Source organism: Gossypium arboreum, chromosome 12 (genome assembly GCF_025698485.1).
Source record: "Gossypium arboreum isolate Shixiya-1 chromosome 12, ASM2569848v2, whole genome shotgun sequence".
Lineage (NCBI taxonomy): Eukaryota > Viridiplantae > Streptophyta > Magnoliopsida > Malvales > Malvaceae > Gossypium > Gossypium arboreum.
Window position 1 is genome coordinate 498,267 of NC_069081.1, and position 14,560 is coordinate 512,826.

Sequence of the window (14,560 nt, forward strand, 5' to 3'; positions counted from 1 at the left end):
TAACAATTTTTTAAATTTTAATAATTAAATTTTATTTTAAATCCTAAAAGTTGAGGATCGACTTTTTTAAAATAAATTTAGAAGGACTACGTTCTGAATGTACGAATAGTACAAGGACTTGGAGAAAATTTTAAAATTATCAAATTATTCTTTTGGGTTTTGAGGGCGGACCCATATTAATTTGTTATCCATTTTAGGGCCCAACAAACTTAAACCCTAATAATAATTAAAAAAAAGGTCAAATTCCTCAATCCCTCGCTACAGCCGCCTGGTAGTGCTCCAACTTATCAGGTAACTGAAGAATCTGTTGTTGTGTTTGATATCATAAACCTCTCCAATGGAGATTGACCCTAAACCTGATTCTGAAAATGCCGCCCTCGTTCTCGTTAAGCAAGGAGCTGAAGCTGTAAGTAAAGAAAAAAAAAAACTCTCCCTTTTTCCTTCTAAGAAACCTAAAAAAGGAAAAAATGTTGCAAATTCTGTTTAATTCCATTGTTATTGTTGCCCTTTACAGAGAGTTTTCGAGTCCGTATTCGCTGGAAAAAGGTCCATCGTCAAAGAACGCTTCTCCAAGAAATACAGGCACCCTACTCTTGATTCTAAACTCACTCTCAAGCGTTTAAACGCGGTTCGTGTTCCTCCTCGCCCCCCCCCCCCCCGCTCTTGTTTTCTTTCGTAGAAACCAATTGAATTAATTAGTGTTTTTTTTCTTTTTGGTTCGGAGAAGGAAGCTAGGTGCATGACCAAGGCTCGACGGCTTGGCGTTTTAACTCCGGTTCTTTACGCCGTCGACCCTGTGATCCATACCCTGACTTTCGAGTACGTCGAAGGGCCTTCCGTTAAAGATGTTTTTCTCGGAATTGGGTCAACAGGAGTCTTTCAAGAGCGTTTAACTGATATCGCCACCCAAATTGGCGACGCGATTGGCAAATTACACGACGGTGGACTCGTCCACGGTGACCTCACCACTTCAAATATGTTGATCAGAAATGGAACTAATAAGCTCGTCAGTGGTTATTCTTTACTTCTATAATTAGCTTTGAGTATGCTTTTAGTTAACGTTACTTCCTCTTTGCATAATCTTTAAATGGCCTTTTCCTTGTTTAGGTCCTTATCGATTTTGGTCTTAGCTTTACATCAACCCTTCCAGAAGACAAAGCTGTTGACTTGTATGTACTGGAACGAGCCTTGATTTCAATGCATTCTTCCTGTGGGAATGTGGTAAGAAACACATCATGTTCTTGTGTTTGCTAATGAACATTATGTATGCAAAAACATGGTAGTGTTTTGGAAGATTAGCTTTCTTTTTGTTTATAATAGGTTCATTAAAATACCAAAAAAATCTGGGTTTTACATATCAGTTTAACTAAGCAACTTTGGAATTGAATGAAGATCCTAAAATGGTCATTTTGAGTGAATTTTTATCATCATCTTACGGATGTGCTTAACTTGATGCATAGATGGATCTTATACTTGCTGCATACAAGAAATCATCAAAGCAGTGGTCTTCCACATTGAACAAGCTAGCTCAAGGTACTGCAGTCTGTTTTTTTAAGTTTCGCTCGCAAGTTTACCACTTCATATGTTTGTACCACCCTAATCTCATTTATTGTGTTCTTGTTGGTTGGCGATGAACTGCAGTGCGACAAAGGGGCCGCAAGCGAACAATGGTTGGATGAGCCTCCTTTTGAGAAATCTGTTAAAGATTTTGATTTAATGCAATGGAAGAAGGTGGTTAATGATTTAGGGTCTTTATGTTGTGATAGTTTCTGTATATTGCAATTGTAATGCTCTCGTTTTGAACATTGGACTTGATCATGGTGTACAATTACATGATTTATTTCAACTTGGGTGTATTCTGAATCCTGTATTCCAATTAGCTCTTACTTCATTCAAGTGATTAAAAGTAGTCGTTCTAATCATTTTTCCATTTCTGATGGTCAGCCGAGTAGTAAGGCTGAAACCTGAAATTGTAAAGCGTGGATCTTCCTGGTTCAGTTTCAACCTGGGCGCCATTGGAATATATGTGTGTGTATCAGCAAATAAAAGTGAAAATGTTCTTGGAAGGAAACTTTTCTGGACCAGGTTTTAGTACATTTTGGACCATCTCCTTTCCTCTCAAGTGTAGGTCTTGGGCTTGAATTGTTTACCTCATAGGCTAAGCAATAATGACTCATTTGGTTATTTATGTAATTACATAAATAAATTAAAAGTGCGGTATGTGTCTTATAATATATATGGTAAGTGATCCATTTATATTGGTTTAAAATTTAATGGTTTTACATTATCTCGTAATTTTTAAACAATTAATATTTTAATAATTTAATTTTCATATTTCATATTCTATTCATGTAAATTATATATGTCAAGTTTGATATAAATTAAAAATTTCTAACTATTTGTTTTATGAAAAAAATTTAATCTGTTAAATATATATTAATATAAAGACTTAAGGGTGTAAAAATCTTTTAAACTTTAAAAAAAAAAGAATTAAACTTTTTTTTTGTACTTAATTGAGTACTTCAACTTTCAAAATGTATAAAAAAAGGCCTTCAAATTTTTTCAAAAAAGCAATTAAGCCCATTTTTTTTTCCACTTAACTGGGTAATTGAGCTTTCAAAATATATCAAAAGACACTTAAAATTTTTCAAAAAGCTATTAAAACCCTGCTCTTATTAAAAATTAGAAAAAATATAAAATAAATTTTAGAAAAATTATTAAATTTTAAAATTTATTAAAATAGAATTTTTTATAAAAATCATAAAAAGTTTGTAAAATTTTATAAAAATCATAAAAAATTAACGAGGGATTTTTGATATAAAATGATAAAAAATCAATAAAAGTTATAGAAAAATTATAAAATGTTTCTTATGGCACAATAATTTTTATAAATTCTTTTATGAAATTTATATTTCTTTACATTTTGTATAATTTTCTTACGACTTTATAAAATTTTATATATTTTTATACTTCTATATATTTTATAATTTTTACAATTTTTATAAAAGTTAACAATTTTTATATTTTTACTATTTTATATTTTTCTAATTGTTATTAATTTTTAATATTTGAATTTTTATTAAAATTTAATAATATTTATAGATTTTATCTTTTTATAATTTTTGCTAATTTTTAATAAAAAAGACTTAATTATTTTTAAAAAAGATTTGAGGGTTTTTTATGCATTTTGAAAGTTCAATTATCCAATGGAGTGCAAAAAAAAAAAGTGGGGGCTTAATTGCTTTTTTTGAAAAGGTTTGAGGGCTTTGTTTATGCATTTTAAAAGTTTAAGTACCTAAATGAGTGAAAAAAAGAAGAAGCAAAGGCTTAAATGTATTTTTTGAAAAAAATTGAGGGCTAATATAAACAATATTTTAGATTGATACGATAGAGATATCGAGTCGATTAAAAAATTTACATGTATGACAAGTACAAATATATTCATAAATCTAATGGTTAGATTATTAAAATATTAATCGTATAAAAATTTACGAAATAGTCGAAACTAGCTTGAGTTGATTTTAAAAATAAAAACAGACTTGTATATTACACTGAATAATGACAAATGAACTCATTCGTGACACACTCAAAGTTGAGAAAACCTTAACCATAAGCTTCGATCTCTGCTTTATTGAAATCTGCCGAAAGCAACATCCTAACATCCATTGTATCTGCATATTTTGGCCTGTTTCATTGCAAAGACATAAACTAGTCAAATTCTCTTTAACCAACCATTTGTTGTCAGCTATGGATTTTAGTGTCTATTGTGAAACCCACCCGAAAATTCCTTTCACAAAAATGGGTTTCATTTCTTGAGCTCTAAAAGGGGTTTAGATTTCGCAGTAGCCATAAAAACCAATACCAACATGGTACTGCTATGTTAGTTAAATGATGTTGACTGCAACAAATGAAACTGTACATGTGGGGTGAACCCTTGATATAGGTACAAGGAAAAATTCCAGGACTAGAGTATTAGGAGCACAAAGTCTTTTTTAACATGTACAGGCAAGCATTGATTTCCATTTTTGTCTCTCAAGTACTTACAATGGCAAGCATTTGGTTGAAGTTGAAATCAGACATTTCAATGTCAAAATAGCTTCTTGGAGTGTTGTTAGCATGGCCAATGTGAGGATCAATTAAACCATGAAAGCTATGTGATACCAATACTCATTTATGCTCTCGTTTTTTTTTTTTTTAAAATTTTATTTTAAATTCCCATTAATCTTTTGCTTAAGCATACTGCTTTTGGGGATTTTGGTAGGACCAGTTTGCTTTAAGTTTGATTTCTAAAGTCTTGAGCACCAATATTTTCTATAAGTAGTTTATGCTTCATAAGTCAAAGAGGTTACCAGATGATCATTTTTAGCAAGATTTAGCATCACCATTACATTGCTAGCATCAATTTTAGGGTGACACCTATTACACATAAGAATCCAATTAATTAAGGAAAATAATAATAATAATAAAAAGATTTCCATCTGAGCTACAGCTGGTGGATTTTGTTTTGGTGCTGAGGATATTAAAAATTTGTTTCTTTTTATGAACTTTTTTAATGTATTATTTTTAGGATTAATAAATAATTTTGCATCTAAAATATAGTATTTGTGTTATTTTTAGTCTAAATCGATATTCGTATTTGATATGAGTTATAATTTTGATACTTGACCTTATTGATTATTTTTTAATCATTTTAAAATTTATAATTCAATTTAATTCCTTTTAAACCTTTAATTAAAAGGAAATTTTATATTTTGAACCCTTCCAAAATTACAAGTCAATATAAATAATTTGAATACAATATTTTGTCTTAATCTCAAGGCAAAGATAACACCCATATTCAACAGGAGTATCCTTAAGAAAGATTTTATTAAAGACCCTTTCAAGAACTAATCCAAATGAACTCTTCCCATACTTTTAAAACTATATAATTACATGATTAATTGATTACTTATAAAAGAAGAAGAAGAAGAAGAAGAAAAAGAAGAAGAAGAAGTCAGGCTTGAAAATAACGTGGAAAAATAATAATAATTTAAAAGCTGGACATATGAACGTGAAAGAATGCCAGGTGGAAGGGGTCTGGTTCACAAGTGATGAAATGGAGGAGGTCCCTTTATGATGTGATGGGTGCATCATCAAATTCAGGGTTGGGGAAGGCTATGTAAAAATAATGAAAAGACAGTGACAAGATTTTTGTCTTAGGTCAATGAAGGTTGATGAGCTCCTAAATAATTTGGTGAACTGAAACCCACTTCTTTTTTATAATTACCTTCAAGTGAAAAGTTTCACATCAATACGAAACTAGTCTTATTTCATTTGAAAACTCAATATTTTATATGTATATATATATATGGATTTAGTATAACCAAAAGTGTTTTGATGAGATTAATTTTATTGGATTAGGGTGATATTGAGGTAAATTTTTTATAACAATAGGGATTTTAGAATTTAAAATTGATTCAAATATTTAAATAAAAATATATTTTCATTTTTTCCAATAATTTTTTAAAATTTCAAAATTTCTTCTTTATGAACAGTACCATACGCCTGTGTGGCCTAGGAGACACTCTCGTGGTGGGCTAACTGTGTGGCTCATACGACTTGGACACGCCCGTGTCCTCTACCCATGGAGCTCTCTGACTTGTAGCTTACGAATAATTTGATTTCATACGGCTAAGTCACACGTCCCTGTGCTTAGCCCGTGTGGATTTATTTTCAATTCGAATCTAATGCAATTTTTACAATGCTGTGTCTCTGCCCGTGTGGCAAAACCTGGACATTCTGTTTTGGACATTTTTAAGTGCAAGGGACACACGGCCTAACAATATGCCCGTGTGTAAGCCGTGTGTCTCACACGGTCTGGTCACACGCTCGTGTGCCAGGCCGTGTGGACTCAATAATGAGCCTTTCACACTTTATTAGCCAACCCTGCAAATTTCAAACCACAACCAATACAAATACCAATACTAAACCAATCCAAACACATTTTATATATTATCAAATACTTGACTTAAAACACTAATCATTTATCATTATCAATTATCAATTTACTTATTTCATTATTACAATCACAATGCAAAATAACACACTTAAGACATCCTAGGTACATGCCATTATCAACAATTAACATGCATTACTTTATTGAGTTTGGGATCTGCCTAAGATGTTGATTCAACGGTCTGACCTTAACCTAGCCTGCGCACGGAAACAAACCGTACGCTGAGTATGAACTCAGTGGTATTTCTATAATCCAAACTCTTAATAATATGAAAATATAACATTCATTTAAAAATCATATAATGATCATAAATATTCAATTATTCATTTCATGGATACATTCTTTATAACTCATTTAATCTTTATCATCTATTAACCTGACTAGCTTTTGAAAATAAATTCACAAATCATCTAAACAATGATATTTTCCATTCATATATCTCACTCATACTTCAGTTCACTATTCAATATCAGTAAATAATATTCAACTATCACATTTCGTTCAGTAATTCGTTCAAATCCAAGTTCAGTATCAGTCAATATTTTTCAGTATCAATCAATTTATCCGATTCATTTAGTAACATTCAATCATTCAGTAGCAGTCATTTATTCAATAGCAGTCAGATATTCAGTACCTTTATTTGCCCCTATTAACATGACTCGAACATTGACGGATACACGGATCCAACCCATACACTGGAATAACATACAGTGTTTCATCGGCAGGAGCCAGAATACACCGTAATGGTAATAGAAACAGTAACAGTAACAGTACATAGAATACCTCATCGGAACAAATCCGAAATAGTAACAGTAACAGTAAGGTACGGAGTACCTCTTCGAAATGAATCCGGAACAGTAACAGTAAGGTGACACTTATAATGTCTCATCGATACAAAATCGAAATATCCCTGAACACTTCCAATCCTATGACATGCCAACTATATTCGACTTAGCCCGATACTATTAATAGGGTATTCAGTAAACTTTCAGTTTTCATTCAGTACATATTTCAGCTAATCATATATATATTTTCAGTTCAATATAATTCATTTCACTTTTCAATAACAAATATTCAATTTTACAATAATCACATATATCCGTATAAATTCAATAAATTTAACACATACCTAATCAATCCATTTCAATTATATGACACAATAATTCTCACCTCAATTACTATCATAATATTCAATCAAAATTCAACAATAAATAAATAATTTCACTTTTCAATTTTAACCGATATCTATTCTAATTCAAATATTCATCTCAAAGCACTTTCTATACATATTAAGTAATAAATTCAATAATTAAATACTATTTTCGGATTGTAGAAATATAAACCGTAATTTCCGAGTTATCCCTCGTCAACTTTGTCTTTTCCTTGCCTAGCCGAGATTTTCCGGCACAACGCTAGCTACGGAAATTAGTTAAATATTATCAATACATTACCATTCAATTTTCATATTGAATATTTCAATTTCTATCAAACTTTTGCCTAAATTCCAATTTAGTCCCTAAATCGAGACTAACTTTTATTCTTCATATTTAACTCAATATTTTCATTAAATTTTCACTTTAGACTTATTTCAACTCTCTAATTTCACCATAGGACCATAATTTCGAAATTATTTCAATTTAGTCCCTACCATTCAAAACTTATGAATTACTTTACAATTCAATCCTTATTTCACTTCGAACTTGAATTTCTATCAATTTAGACCTTAATTCATCATTTTATTCATCATGAACAATATCTAGGAATCTAAAAATTTTCAAAATATCCTCTTAATTTCATCAAAACCCTGTTCCAAAGCTTCCAAAACATCAAAATTAAGTAAAAAGGGCTAAATTGACTTACCAATTAAACTTCCAAACCTTGAAATCTCAATTTTCCCTTTTCTCCCTTTCTTTCTTTTCTTTTCTTCCTTTTTCTGTTTCGTTTCATGCTATTCTATTTTTCTATTCTTTTTCTTCCTTTTATTTGCTTTATATATATATATATTGTGAAAAATAAAATAGAATAAAATAAATAAAATAAATAAAATAAAGAACACATAAATTTTACGTGAAACCCTTTCGGAAAAAAACCACGCAGAGGAGAAGAAAATTCACTATGTCGAAAAATTTTTACTCAAATACAAGAGGAATAAACTATGTCTATTTATAGGCTTGCAAAGCCATATTCTAGTAGGATTGAAACACCTTATCCTAATCAATATAAAATAGATGGAGTTTAATAAGGTTTAAAACCTTATTCTAAAATAAAATAAAAGAAGTCTAGTTCTATATGGATTTTACTTTTATTTTATTTTCCATCGTATTTTATTTAAATAAGAATTTGGGTCACTTAATTCTAACAATCTCCACCTTGACACAAATTCTCAATGAACAAGTTCTTCATCGCGAACTTTCAATAAACAAGTTCTTCACCTCTTCCAAAAAACCCCTTAAGGGTTTAACTTCAACAATGAACACCAACCAAGTCTAAGCAATGCTCAAACTTGGTTATAGGAAGTGACTTAGTCATCATATCTGCAGGATTTTCATGAGTGCTAATTTTGCTCACAACAATATCACCACGAGCAATAATATCACGAACAAAATGATACCGAATATCAATGTGTTTTGTTCTCTCATGAAACATTTGATCTTTTGTAAGAAAGATGGCACTCTGACTGTCACAAAATACTGTGCTGATTTGAAGGTCTTCATTGAGTTCACTAAATAGTCCCTTCAACCAAATAGCTTCTTTACAAGCCTCATGAATCGCCATGTACTCACCTTCATTGGTAGACAAAGCGATCGTAGTTTGCAAAGTGGCTTTCCAACTAATTGCACAACCTCCGATTGTAAAGACGTAACTGTGAGAGATCTTCTTCTATCAAGGTCTCCAGAAAATCAGCATCAACATACCCTATAACTCCATCTTTAGTTCTTCCAAACTGTAAGCAAACATTAGTAGTGCCTCGTAAGTATCTTAAAATCCACCGAATCGCTTTCCGTTGTTCTTTACCGATTCGCCATGTATTTGCTAAGCTGACCGATCGCATATGATAAATCGGACGTGAACAAACCATAGCATACATGAGAGATCCTCTGCACTAGAGTATGGAACATGTGACATGTACTCAATCTCATTATCGATTGAGGAGATAAGGCCGATGAAAGTCCGAAATGGTCGCTAAAGGAGTACTAACAGCTTAGCACTCTGCATATTGAACTCGCAAAGAACTTTCTCAATGTACCCCTTCCGACTTAGGTACAATTTACTTGCTTTTCTATCTCGAGAATCTCCATACCAAGTATCTTCTTTGCTGGTCCTAAATCTTTCATCTCAAATTCTTCACTTAGTTGGGCTTTAACCTTTCTTATCTCTCTTTATCTTTTCTTCGCTATCAACATGTCATCAACATAAAGAAGTAGATACACAAAAGAACCATCACTATTTTTCTTAAAGTAGACACAACTGTCAAAACTACTTCTTTTGAAATCATGAGAAGTCATAAAGGAATCAAACCTCTTGTACCATTGTCTTGGTGATTGTTTCAAACCGTAAAGGGACTTTTTCACAAGCAAACATAGTCCTCTTTTTCGAGACTATAAAACCCTCCGGTTGTTGCATGTAAATATCTTCCTCAAGTTCTCCATGCAAAATGCGTTTTTACATCTAACTGCTCAAGCTCCAAATCATGCATGGCAACAATACCAAGCAAAGCTCGAATCGAACTATGCTTAACAACCGGAGAGAACACATCATGAAGTCCACTCGGAATTTGATCAGTAACCCTTTGCAACAAGCCTTGCTTTATATCCGGGTTCTTCAACTCCTGAGTCCCTTCTTTCTTTTAAACACCCATTTACAACGAATGCCTTTTTACCTTTAGGAAGTTTTACAAGATCCCATGTTCTGCTTTTTGTGGAGTGATTCCATCTCCTCTTGCATAGCAAACATCCACTTTTCGAGTCTTCACAACTAATCGCCTCGAATAATTAAATGGCTCTTGATTCGCATCTATATCTTCACCACATTTAAAGCATAAGCAACTAGATCAACCTCGGCATACTTCTTTGGAGGTTTAATTTCTCTTCTTGTCCTGTTTTTGGCGATAGAGTATTGCGGTGAAGAAGCAACTCTATTCTCAATTTTGTAATGGCTTGAGGAGTTGATTCAGATTAATCTGATGCTCCACCGCTTTTGGTTTTCTTTATTGGAAGAGTCTTTAAGAGATAAGTTAGGTAGCATAGCGCTTTCATCAAAACAACATCTCTGCTAATCACAACTTTTCTATTTTCAGACACCATAACTTATAGCCTTTTACACCACTTTATAACCAAGAAAACGCATTTAATGGATCTCGGTTCCAATTTTCCATTATCAACATGAGCATACGCAGACACCCAAAAATCTTTAAATCGAATAATTAGCGGGATTACGGACCATACCTCTTGTGGAGTCTTTTTCTCAATGGCAACGGATGGAGATCGGTTGATCAAAAACATGCAGAGAGGTCGCTTCGCCCAAAATGACTTGATAAGTTGGCATTTGACAACATACATCGAACCTTCTCCATGATCGTTCGTTCATTCGCTCGCAACGCCGCTTTTGTCATGGAGTATGACGAATCATCAAGTGTCTCATGATCCCTTCGACTTGCACAATCTATTAAACTTATCGAACGTAACTCTAAGCCATTGTCTGCATGCGGAGGTATTTTATCTGCTTTCCGTCTGCTTTTTCAATCATAATTTTCCAAGACTTAAATGTGGAAAACACATCGCTTTTCGCTTCGTGAAGAACGCCCAAACTTTTCTCGAAAAATCATCAATAAAGGTTAGCATATAATTAGCTCCACCTCTCGAAGGCACTCGACGGCCCCCACAGATCGAATGGATATACTCCAACGCTTTCCTTCGTGTTATGGATTCCTCTAGTGAATCGAACTCTCTTTGCTTCCCAAAACACAGTGCTCACGAAATTCAGGTTTGCAAATTCCTTGCCCATTAAGAAGTCCTCTTTGCTTAATTCGCCATGCCATTCTCACTCATATGCCCTAGGCGCATATGCCAAAGTTTAGTAATATCATCATCGACAAGGAAGAGGAAGCGACAATTGATCACCGATAATAATAGAACCTCAGAAACATATAACTTGGCAATCTTTCTTTGCCCTTTCATCACAACAAGGGACCCTTTGAAATCTTTAAAACCCCACTTTCACCGTGTATCTGCACTTTTGAATCAAGAGTACTCAACGAAATTAAATTTCTTTTCAATTCGGAACATGCCGCACGTCACTAAGTGTTCGACAACTCCATCAAACATCTTAACTTTAATTGTTCCAACACCGCGATTTTACATGAAGCATTATTTCCCATCAAAACAACACCTTCAGATCATCGTTTCATAAGTTGTAAACCAATCCCGATTGGGACTCATGTGGAAGGTGCAACTGAATCAAGTATCCACTCCTCGCTTACTTTAGAATCATTGATAGAAGCAACTAGAAGTTCACCATCGCTGTAGTCTTCTACAACATCAGCTTCACCGAATTTTCTGGTTGTTTTCCCTTTTGATTCGCAGCCTCCCTTTTAATCTTATTTTGTAGCTTATAGCACTCAGATTTAATGTGCCCTTTCTTCTTGCAGAAGTTGCAAGTTTTACCTCTGTTTGAAGATTTCGATCTACCCTTAGATTTACCACGAGGATTCCGTTCCTGTGTTCTACCACGATCATCATCAACATTCCGGTCTTGTCTCCCATGAACAATGAGACCCTCTCCCTGAGAGTTGGGTTTAACCACAAGATGCTTCATCTTATCATACGAGGTTAAAGAATCATAAACCTCATCAACTGTGAGAGACTCGCGGCTATATAAAATCGTGTCTCTAAAGGTTGAATAAGACGGGGGCAAAGAACAAAGTAGAATCAACCCTAGATCTTCCTTATCATACTGAACCTCTATGGCCTCCAAGTTTGAGAGAATTTCTTTAAACACTGTTAAGTGTTCGTGTACAGACGCACCTTCCTCCAAACGATGAGCATAAAGACGCTGCTTCATATGCAACTTGCTTGTTAGAGTTTTCGACATACATATTTGTTCTAGCCTCTTCCATAATGCAATGGCGTTTTCTCTTTCATCACATCCTCGCAAAATTTCGTTGGACAAATGCGATGTAATTGTGTTAATTCCTTTCGATCCTTACGCTTCTTCTCTTCATCTGTTAATGTCGAAGGCATCTTATCTATCCTAGCGGGGCATCCTCTAGATCCATCTGCAAGAACTTGCATCTTAATTTGCCACAACGCAAATCTGGTGTTGCGATCCAACAATGAATTTCATACTTCAAAGACGCCATTACCGTGATCGAGATGAATAACCCTAAGCTCGATACCAATTTGTGAAAAATAAAATAGAATAAAATAAATAAAATAAAGAACACATAAATTTTACGTGGAAACCCTTTCGGAAAAAAAAACCACAGGCGAGGAGAAGAAAATTCACTATGTCGAAAAATTTTTACTCAAATACAAGAGGAATAGACTATGTCTATTTATAGGCTTGCAAAGCCATATTCTAGTAGGATTGAAACACCTTATCCTAATCAATATAAAATAGATGGAGTTTAATAAGGTTTAAAACCTTATTCTAAAATAAAATAAAAGAAGTCTAGTTCTATATGGATTTTACTTTTATTTTATTTTCCATCGTATTTTATTTAAATAAGAATTTGGGTCACTTAATTCTAACATATATATATATATATAATGTAATAACTTATTAGATATCTATTTAATAATCAATATATTTATTACAATTGTAATATTACTTATATTTACACATGTAACATATCATCATCATACATTTGTCATGTTTTTATTTATTTATTACATAAAAATCTTATAATATAATTATTTAATTAATAAATATCTTTTATAATTAATAAATATCTATTAATAATTAAATACATATATTACAAATGTATGTATTTTATTTATACACTTGTATCAAATCATATCCACACATTTGTCTTTATTTAATTTATTCATCATATAATATCAATTTAATAATAAATATATTAATATTTACTTAAATAATAAGCAAATACATACATGTATTACAAATGTATATATAATATTTATTACACTTGTATTTTATTTTTGCCACACACTTGGCATTCACTTTGGCTTATTTACTTATTTAGTCCCTTCAATTTTTTATTCTATGATTAAACTTTCACACTATATTCAATTTAATTTCTTAATTTAAGCTAATTCACTTAATTAAACTCTAATTAACCACTCAATTAACTTCGTAAATATTTTTAATAAATATTTATGAATCCATTTTTTTTTAGAAACGGAGACCCAAAAAAATACTTTTCCGTTAACCGTAAAATTCGAGTCATTACATATGTCGTCCTATTTCTAAGATTGCAATAAACTTCGCTCAATTATGCTAGATCTACTCTTAAACACGGACTTTTGCTCCACTAAATAAGTACATCAAACTTGGATAAATATCTTGAAAATAATATTAAGGTAAAGATTAAGAACACATAATTAAGAACAAGAATAAGTATTTATCGTGTAATTCAGATACTTAAATAATAAGATCCACCGTAGGTTTCATCCTCTCTAGGTATTTAGGGAGTTTAGTTCATAATGTAAAAGGAAAACATCTCAAATTTAGAAAAACAACAAGACATAAAAAAACCCAAATAAACTTCGAGAGAAATTTGAATGGAGATCTTCAATCTTGAAGAAAATCTGCTTTCGAGATGATTCCAATGGCATTCATCGAGTAATTTCTGCTTTCTACTCCGTGTATCTCCTTAGGTCCTCTTCTAGTATGTATTTATAGACTTTAGAATGCTCAGAATCCCTAAAAATTAGATTTTTTCGCGTGTTTTGGAAACGGGGAACAATATCAACATAGGCTGCCACATGGGCGTGTGGCCAGCCCGTGTGTCTCATACGGGTGTGTGCTCAGCCCGTGTGGAAATGGTTTTAGCCATGTAGATCTTTAAATCAGCCCGTTTTGTCCTTTTTGGCCCATTTTTTGCTCCTTTTGTTCCCCTATGCTCTTCTAAGTATAAAACATGGAATTAAAAGATTAAGAGCATCAAATTCACTAAATTAAATAATAAATCATCCAAAAACATACTAAGCATGGGATTAAAATGTGTTACTTTTATGGTTTATCAAATATCCAAGAGTTGCAAAAAGATAACACCGAGTTGCAAGCGAAACGAAAACTTGTTGAAGACAATCAGACCACTGAGTTCACCTTCAGACTGATGGGAAATCAAAACAAGTGATTTAAATACTTGAGGGTATGTTGCGTTGTTGTGTGATTGAGTTTGAAGCCAGTTGAGAAAGATTCCTACCGTTAGCAAAGTTTGCTTAAAATGGCACTTTACGAAGTTTTGTATAATCGTAAATGTCGAATCCCTCTATGTTGGTCAGGGTTGAGCGAAAGAAAGTTAGCAGGAATCGATTTGATACGTGAAACAGAAGAGAAAGGAAAAGACATTGAATTTGAGATTTGCGATAAAGTCTTCCT

The 14,560-nt window shown here is 32.5% G+C and overlaps 1 protein-coding gene across 1 annotated transcript; it reads left to right on the top strand.

The window, feature by feature from the left end:
- The first annotated feature begins 220 nt into the window (after positions 1 to 220).
- LOC108459369 (uncharacterized) lies at positions 221 to 2,071 on the top strand. Its single transcript, XM_017758730.2, has 6 exons — positions 221 to 406; positions 515 to 628; positions 728 to 1,006; positions 1,108 to 1,221; positions 1,461 to 1,533; positions 1,642 to 2,071. The coding sequence occupies exons 1-6, from the start codon at positions 338 to 340 to the stop codon at positions 1,677 to 1,679; spliced, it is 687 nt and encodes a 228-aa protein (XP_017614219.1). The 5' UTR covers positions 221 to 337; the 3' UTR covers positions 1,680 to 2,071.
- Positions 2,072 to 14,560: the final 12,489 nt, after the last annotated feature.